This window comes from Akebia trifoliata, chromosome 2, assembly GCF_017979445.1.
Source record: "Akebia trifoliata isolate Shusen 1 chromosome 2, ASM1797944v1, whole genome shotgun sequence".
In the NCBI taxonomy this organism is placed as follows: Eukaryota; Viridiplantae; Streptophyta; class Magnoliopsida; order Ranunculales; family Lardizabalaceae; genus Akebia; species Akebia trifoliata.
Genome location: NC_141376.1, coordinates 2,958,357 through 2,966,965, shown reverse-complemented (window position 1 = coordinate 2,966,965; position 8,609 = coordinate 2,958,357). Strand labels below are relative to the sequence as shown.

Sequence of the window (8,609 nt, the reverse complement as noted above, 5' to 3'; positions counted from 1 at the left end):
TGTGGCATACTCAATGGGGTGTGCAAGAACCATATACTTTTTGCCTTGGAATACATAATTGCACATCCCTATAAAATTGTGCAGTTGTGTATCCCGATGAAAGGAAACTTATAGTTCTGGCACACCCCACGTCAGGGGAGTTCGATTGAGTATGCTATGTGGGGGAGTCAAATTATCCCGACTCTTAACTTAATTGGTTGCACTTCCTCGAGCCCAATGCCTCTTATACAAAATCTTGAGATAATAATAGCCTCTATTAGATCACGAAGTCAAATTCATCAAATTCGATTTTCAGTAGAGTGGGGCCAACAATTCTGTGTTCTCATCAATTTCGATGTTTTGAGATCCACACTCAATTTATTCCTTAGTAGCACAAACTTTAAATTTTCAGAAAAAAAAAAATAAAAGCAAAAGACTTCAGCGCACAAACCGACAAGCAAATAGCTTTAGTAATCTCTCTCTCTCTTATGGATAACCAGAGAGACGCCCCAAGAACGACAGATCTCGTTCTGCAACTCTTATCTTCTATTTTCTCGCTTTGATTTTCATGGCTGTCTCTACATTCTTACCGACAAACTCAATAAACAAAAAAACTCCCAAGCGTAAACGAAAACATCAAAACCAAACCTCTTCATGGGACCAAATCAAAAGCCTTCTCACCTGCAAACACATCGAAGTTTCACAAGTCCACAACCCATCCAAGAATGTGGTCGGCTACTCCAAGTTGAGTTCTTCTTGTAGTTCTATCTGTAGTTTCAGAGACGTTGTTCATGGAAACACAAGAGTAGCTCACAGAGCTGATAACTCGCCAGAGAGTAGTACTTTAGGTCAGGAAACAAGGCTTTTGAGTCGAAAACCAGTAACTGAGTCATCGAATCGGTCTTCTTTGGGTTGGATGGGATCCAATGGTGTTAGTTCCTCGAGAGGGATGCAATTAAGAAAGCTTTCTGGGTGTTATGAGTGCCATATGATCGTTGATCCAAGACCAAGCAGGTATTATTGGGTTTTTGTTTCTAATAATTGCCCCCCTTTTATTTATAGTTGACAATAATTAAAGAAAAAAACAGGTACCCATCTCCAAGAACAACTATCTGTGCTTGTTCTGAATGTGGAGAGATCTTCCCTAAGATTGAAAGCTTGGATCTTCATCGAACCGTAAGACATGCAGGTAATTAATCTACATAATTGCATCATTCACCTATTTGTTTATTTATTTATCTATTATATAATTCATTTACGTATTTGTTTATAATAATTTAAGAGTAAGGGTCAGGAATGACTTATGAAGATTGACTCATGGAAATAACACATAATCCCACCCGTTTAAATACAAAATCCAATGGTCCAGATTTATCCTAGAGATAAATATCTCTGAGATATGTGTTTTCAAGATATATATATATTAGTAATATTAAATATTTTCATTTAAGGAACGATTTTTAGTCATGATAAATTTATGTGAAAACTCTCTCTCTCGCCACACAATTCTGTCGTCAAGCTCCCAAACAATGGAAAATACAAATCTATGTTTTTTTACTACCACATACAACGTTTGGGTATCAATCAAGAGATATTTTCTGGATGGAAAAAATGCTAAAGTGACTGTACACGACACGTGGAGGTGTGTACGTAGATGTTTTCCCGTATCTCTAGATATCAATAAATACTTTTTAGGGATTAGAAGTTAGAACAGGTTTTTTAATAAAGGATATGTTCATCTCAACCGTTCATTTGATGGAGTGACTTTAAAATTATCCAATTAAAAAAATGGGAATAAATTAATTAAAAATTAGCGTGGTGGAGCAGTTTCGGAGCTAGGTCCTGAAGATTCAGGCCGAAACGTAGTGGAGATAATCTTCCAATCAAGCTGGCTCAAGAAAGACAACCCAATCTGCAAGATCCAACGGATACTAAAGGTCCACAACACCCAACGTACCATCCAACGGTTCGAGGGCTGCAGAGAGGTAGTCAAGGGGCGTGCCAACAACACAACCAAGAAAAACCCTAGGTGCGCAGCCGATGGTAACGAACTACTGAGGTTCCACTGCACCACCTTATCCTGCGCACTCGGCGCACGCGGTTCCTCGAGCCTATGCGGCTCCGTACCTGGCTGTGGGGTTTGTACGATAATCAGACATGGGTTTCAGGGCAAGGCGCACGATAACAAGGGGGTGCGCACTACCGCCGGCAGTGGTAGGGCCCATGATTGCTTCTTTGGTAGTACGGATGGGAGGAGGGCGATGTTGGTGTGTCGTGTGATCGCAGGAAGGGTGAAGCGTATCGTTGATGATGTAGCGGTGGAGGATGAAAGCATTTCCGCAGGCACGTACGATTCTATCATTGGACATGGTGGAATTTATACGGATCTCGAGGAACTCGTGATTTTTAATCCGAAGGCTATTCTTCCGTGTTTCGTGGTGATCTACGAAGACCTATAGTCTATACATATTAGTTACTTTGTAGTTTGTATTATTTGTTGTTAAAAGTGTCACTAAGCCTTGCTGACATTTGGTATATAAATGGATCTATTTATGTTGTCTCATACGGTAACAAAATTTTGTGACTTGTTATCTCATCCACATGCGCGTCTGTTACAGTACCAACGATGCAAAATATTATTATGGGCCCACGTGATTAGCTTGTCTATGTCGATTTCTGGATTTATTCTATAAGTCGATCAAGTTGAGGATGATGAGCAATGGTTCTATTCTTTCTGTACTATGGTCTATTTTATACACATTTTGTCTTTTTTTTTAGCTATGTAACTGTTTGTCTTTTTCTTTTCTTTTTTTTTTCCCTCTTTATCTTTATTATCTTTAGTATATGTATCTTGTAAGCCAGGTTTTCTGTTAATGTGATTTTATTTACTGGCCTTTAAAACGTTGATTTTTTTATTAATAACTTGATACAAGAAAAAAAAAATTGTATATATCAATGAAAAATCTACAATGAGGTGTGTGAAGTAACTAATTATATTAAAAGAGTCATGATAATGTGACGCTCTTTTTTTTTTTAACCTCATCACAGTATCGTAGATCCTTTGCTTCGAGATATTCAAGAAAATACATTTATGGTTCTGTGATTGTTAGGTCACGAAGCGTATGTGGGACGTCTGAAAAAAAGAGCGTTATATTATCATTAGTCATATTAAAATAATAGAGAAAGACTATTAATTTTAATAATACAAATTTCGAGATATTTGTAAATAAGTGAAAACAATAGGAAAGATAAAATTAAAAATGATGTACTTGAAAAAATATAGAAGGTATTTTAATATATTGTAAATTAAGAGAAAATCAATTAAGATGATTGGATTTTTTTCTACAAAAAGTAATTACTATCCTAATAAGAAAAAAAAATTACAAGTTGAAGATTCTAAATGAATAAGAGAATAGATCGAATGAATTATGTTTGATATAATAAAAGTGCAGTTGAACATAATTTCAATAACAACATGTGAATCTCAATAAAACTAAATGGACAAACACGATTAAAGTCAAGGCTTCTTGATAATGATGAGATGACACCACAAAACAATTTACAAGTTGTACCCTATAAATAGAGCTAACGTGATTAAATCAAATTCTAATCAATACAGAACATATGTATAATTTAAGGGAAAGTGTTTTTTATTACAATATCAACAACAGTAATTTTGGGAATTTAGATTAAAAAAAAAATTTAAAGAACTGTGATATTCTGACACCCCACCTTTGACATACACTCATGACGTGACGTGTCATGTGTTAGAATCATAATTTTTTGTTCTTGGGATACACAACTACACATCCTCATAAATATATGCAATTATGTATTCCGATAAAAAAAAATTTATAGCTCTAACACATGCCATGTCAAGGGCACATGTCAGAGTGGGGTGTTAGTTTATCATTAGTAAAAAAAAAAAAATTGTTTTCTGGTGATAAAGATGAGAAGAGGATAATAAAAGTTCTAACCAAAATTGAAGTTGGGGATGAAGGAGAAAGTAATTAAGTTGGGTAAGGTATATGCACTCTATGGAAATCCTAGTTGATCAACCATTTTAAATCATTAATGCTTAAAATTACATGTTTGATTAATTGGGTCAATCACAAGTATTAGGCCAAGGGTCCACTGGGAAGGATGGACCTCAAATCCACATCATCATATCCCCGATTTTCTAAAACACTGACCTCCACATGGGTGGGGACAGGTGGAGCAGAATTATTAGGAGGCACGTGCTGGTCTTGGAAAGCAAAGGTGCGTATGTGAAGGACTTGTTTGACCACACCATACAAGGCCTTTCTTCAATGAAAACTAAAGCACAGGTTAGGTGATAATTGCCCCCACCACATGCCCGGCCCCTTTGTATATAATTCATTGTTTCATTGTTTGGAGTCTTTGGATTCTGTAACCCTTCATTTTATATATTAAAAAAGGTCACGATAAACTAATGTGGTAATTATAGAAAGATCCTAGCGCAAGCTAAAGTCTAAATCTAAACCTTATCTTATAAACCCTAATTTTATTTGATACATATTTAAGCATGATTTTTAAGTAAAATTATTTGATCTACATCATAGGTCAAATTTTACTAATTTACAATATTTTATTTTACTTGTTTACAAAAAAAAAAAAAAATTTCTCCCATGAATAATAATTTTAGGGCACAAATCAATCATTTCTAATCCTAACCTTATCTTCTCCCTCACATGTGGACTTTTCCCTCGCTCTCATCCATTTATCGCTTTTTCTTTTCATAGAGTCTACCTTCCTATCTTCCATGCCTATTGTTTTCTTTCTCCCGGTCTATTGCAAATGGTTGTGAAGAGATTTTATCCACAACTCATCCCAAAAATATCTAAGGGAAGTTAAATTGTTTTTAGAATAATGTTGAAGTGATCTCAAGATCATACCTTATATATCACTTTCCTGACGTTGAAGTGTGCAAGAGCTATAAATGATTTTTCATCTATGGTTCTTGCACACTTCAACGTCAGGAAAATGATATATGATCTATGGTTCCTGCACACTTCAACATTAGGAAAGTGATATATAAGGTATGATCTGGAGGTCACTTAACAAGACTCTTGTTTTTAATCGTAATCTTGTAATATTCTTTCTCACACAAGGATTTTTCCATTTCTCACATCCCTTTCTGTCCTCTTCACCTTATGGAACTTTTTTTTTTGTTCTTATTATTATTTTTTTGTTTTTGGGCTTAAACCCATATAGATAAGTTGGTTTCATGAATTTTTCTTTTTTTCAATAAAAGTATTATTCTCTAGATTATTGTACTATTTTGAATAATTCATGGATTTTATGTTTGAAAAGAATAAAACGCATTTTTTTTACAATTTTTTATAAAACTCGATGGAAGAAAAAATGCCACTATAACTTGTTGCAGGTTGTAAAGTGTAAACTTGTAAGTTGTGACATGTAACACAAGTCAACTTTGAAGCGGCCATGCTTCAAAATTTTGAAGGAGTACCTCTTTTTACATGACAAATGTCCATTTTATCTTTAAAATAATAATGACATGTTCCTCTATATTTATTTGAGATTACACCTTAATTTTTCAAATTGATAATTTGTCCCTTGACCTTTGTCTTCTTTAAAAATTAATGGAACAATAATCTCAATGTACTTATTATCACCACCATCATCATTACCATCACCATTAACATCATCAATTTCATCATCACCATCTCTATCATATGGCCGAATTTTTGGTTTTCGAATTTTTGAAATGAAAACAAATAATACACGTATGTAGCATATGCCACATATTTTCCATTTATAGGATTTTTGGTCAAATTTTATAGCAGAATTTTACAATCCAAAATTTAATAGAACTCAAAAAAATTTCACGAAACAAATTTTTGCTGTATTCCAAATTGCTAACAAGGGGTTTTACGCATTGCAAATCAACTTTGAGGTCATGGGTTCAAGTCCTGTATTAACCAGCCATAAAATAAAATAAAAAAATATTAATCAGCCATTGATTTGATTTGGATGAATAAATGTATTCTATGTATAAATTGGCTTGTTTAGGAGCCCGATATGCTTTCAAGCCCACCAGAAGCATGTGCCATGTAGATACTGTTCTGGATCCTCTTCTGGTGGGCTTGAAAGCATATCGGGCTCCTAAACAAGCCATTTTATACATAGAACACAGCCCTATGTATTTAATTTCCAACCAAAAATTGCTATGTAAATACCGTTTGTTGCAATTGGATCGAACACATTTATGGATCGTGGCTCTTTGCAAACAAAAAAAATCCGTGGCCCACTCTCTGGGCCCAGCATCAGTGAATTCTGGTGGAGCTAATAATTGTTGCTAATCATTGTCCTTGGAGTGAGTTTAAACTACTTGAAACAAACAGAACCCAGACATGGTCCTCCTCCACGACACTTACCAAGTAACATTGACACAATGAGGCTACCTAGTTGATCCAATATCGATTCATCAAAGTTGACTCGTAATTGTTTGAGTTTTCAAAACCAGCCAACATAAGATTACAGTTTGGATAACTAACTAACTAAATAAGTGATCTCCAAAATATTAAACCATAAAATCCATTCGTAAATATGAGGCGTCCTTTTCTATTTCGATATTCACCCAACTCGTAATCTCGATAAACAATTGGAACAAAACGTTACAATTTGATTGTCAGGTTAGCTCTGGATTTAACTGCGACTAATAGAACTTTACAAAACATAATAATTAAATTAATTTTTAATTAAATAAAATATATTTTAATTCCTTTAAAAACTGGGAGAGAAGGACTAATATGACTCTATAAGTCTTATATGTTAGACCCCATAAGAATCTCACAGCAATGGTGGTCTGGAGTCTGGACCGGCCTTGCCTGTTGTGAGTTAGATTTGAGTAGTGGTATCAGGCCCATCTAGTTATCGGGTAGGCCTAATACATGTTTTGTGCCAGATTTGAGCTTAGTATCTAAGCAGGTGAAGAAGAAAAGCCCAGGCCCAATGACTAATATTTGAGAAAATATTAGGCAGTTCTGTTGCCCCCTTTTTTGACATACGCCCCATTACAAAACCGTAGATCATTTGCCTTAAGATACACTGAATCATAAATATTTTTGTGTATCCCGAGGCAAATGATCTACTATTGTGTGATGAAAGTGTAAGGGTGCATGTCAGAGGGGGGCATCAAATTATCGTGACTGTTTTTAAAATACTTAAATTTGAGCAAGAAATTTTAACTAGAAGTGTGAGTGAGTAAGCAGGTCAGTGAGTGAGAAAGAGAAGGTCTATACCTAAATAGGAGTGTCAATGGGTCAGCTCCTAAGGAACTTAGAAACATAAACATGTTACTTAGAACCTCCAAAAATCACAAGTATCCATTAGTTCCGGTTCTCAAGAATCAAATAAGGAAATAAGTATTTCAAATCATTATATATAAAAAATTCATTTCAAAAAATTAACATATTATCAACAAAATGATTAACTTAGTTATAATTTATTATACTAAAGATACAAATTAATGATTTTTTTAAAAAATAAAAATTTATCTTTGTTAAAAGTAATAAATTTGTTGAAGATTGGCTCATTTTAAGATCCAATCAACAGTTTATATGAAAAGTTGAAGAATTTTATATAAGATTTATTTATTTTGAAGAAAAAAAAAATACCTTAAATCGTCTATATTATAAAAGGAAATGACAAAATAAATTGGTTCCGGATACCCGCGGGTACCTATTGGATAGAACTTAACAGTTCCGGTTCCTATCGATTTGGTTCAATTTTAGACCCAACCCTAATCAATTCCAATCAAAAGGAATCCGAAACTGGGTTTTTCGATTCTGATTCTAGTTTGATTCGGTTAAATGGGTACCCATTGACACTCCTATACCTAAACCCTATTTGAATTCTCTTGTAGACCTATCCGATATAATATTACAAAGTCTAATCGCACATTAATTCATGATCTTGATCTTCTCTTCCCCCACTAGTTGAGCAAGCTTCTCACTCACGAATCTCAGGGATTAGGATCGAGGGCTGGTTGAGCACAATCTGATCCACAAGAACATTAAGTTAGCTGATCTACCCGTTGTGTTTTCCATCGGTCAAGTGGCTTCCTCGGCTCCTTAGAGTTGTTGTTTTGTACTTTCAATCATGGTCAGAAAAGATCAATCATTTCTAACATTACTAAATATTTGAAAAACAAAAACTTTATTTAAACTAATGTGGTGTGACTAGATCATAATTTCCATAGCTTAGTTGTGGGTTGGTGGCACCATGTTTTTGAACTAATGGTTGATAGTAAATGAACGATCAACGTGATCGTTGGGATGTTAGGGATTCCCAAAAAAAGATCCATCCTTGATAAAAATATGTATTAATCTCTAGAAGATCATAAATGATCTCTAGGAAATCTGTGATTTTTCTCAAATCCTAACGATCATGTAGATGGAGAGCCTCAACTGTGGGTTGAGATTAGAAAAGTCCTAAATGATTCTTCTCTTAAAAAAAGTCTACAGAGCCAAAGGTCATGATCATTTCAAATGAGAATGCATTTCAATTTGGGCATTATTGCTAAATAGAGATATTAAGGGCAATTAAAAAAAAAAAAAATTGGTTAAAGGAGTTGGAGAAGAACA

The 8,609-nt window shown here is 34.4% G+C and overlaps 1 protein-coding gene across 1 annotated transcript; it reads left to right on the top strand.

Annotated features, from left to right (window-relative positions):
- The first annotated feature begins 400 nt into the window (after positions 1 to 400).
- On the top strand, positions 401 to 2,542 carry LOC147408791 (uncharacterized). Its single transcript, XM_086421902.1, has 3 exons — positions 401 to 993; positions 1,068 to 1,168; positions 1,807 to 2,542. The coding sequence occupies exons 1-3, from the start codon at positions 548 to 550 to the stop codon at positions 2,436 to 2,438; spliced, it is 1,179 nt and encodes a 392-aa protein (XP_086278028.1). The 5' UTR covers positions 401 to 547; the 3' UTR covers positions 2,439 to 2,542.
- The last annotated feature ends 6,067 nt before the right edge of the window (positions 2,543 to 8,609 follow it).

Excerpts from the sequence above, each read along its gene's own strand:
- LOC147408791 (XM_086421902.1), top strand. The coding sequence starts at position 548 with ATGGCTGTCTCTACATTCTTACCGACAAACTCAATAAACAAAAAAACT. Across the intron at positions 994-1,067 it reads GTTGATCCAAGACCAAGCAG|GTACCCATCTCCAAGAACAA; the intron begins GTATTATTGGGT and ends AGAAAAAAACAG. Across the intron at positions 1,169-1,806 it reads TCGAACCGTAAGACATGCAG|TTTCGGAGCTAGGTCCTGAA; the intron begins GTAATTAATCTA and ends GTGGTGGAGCAG.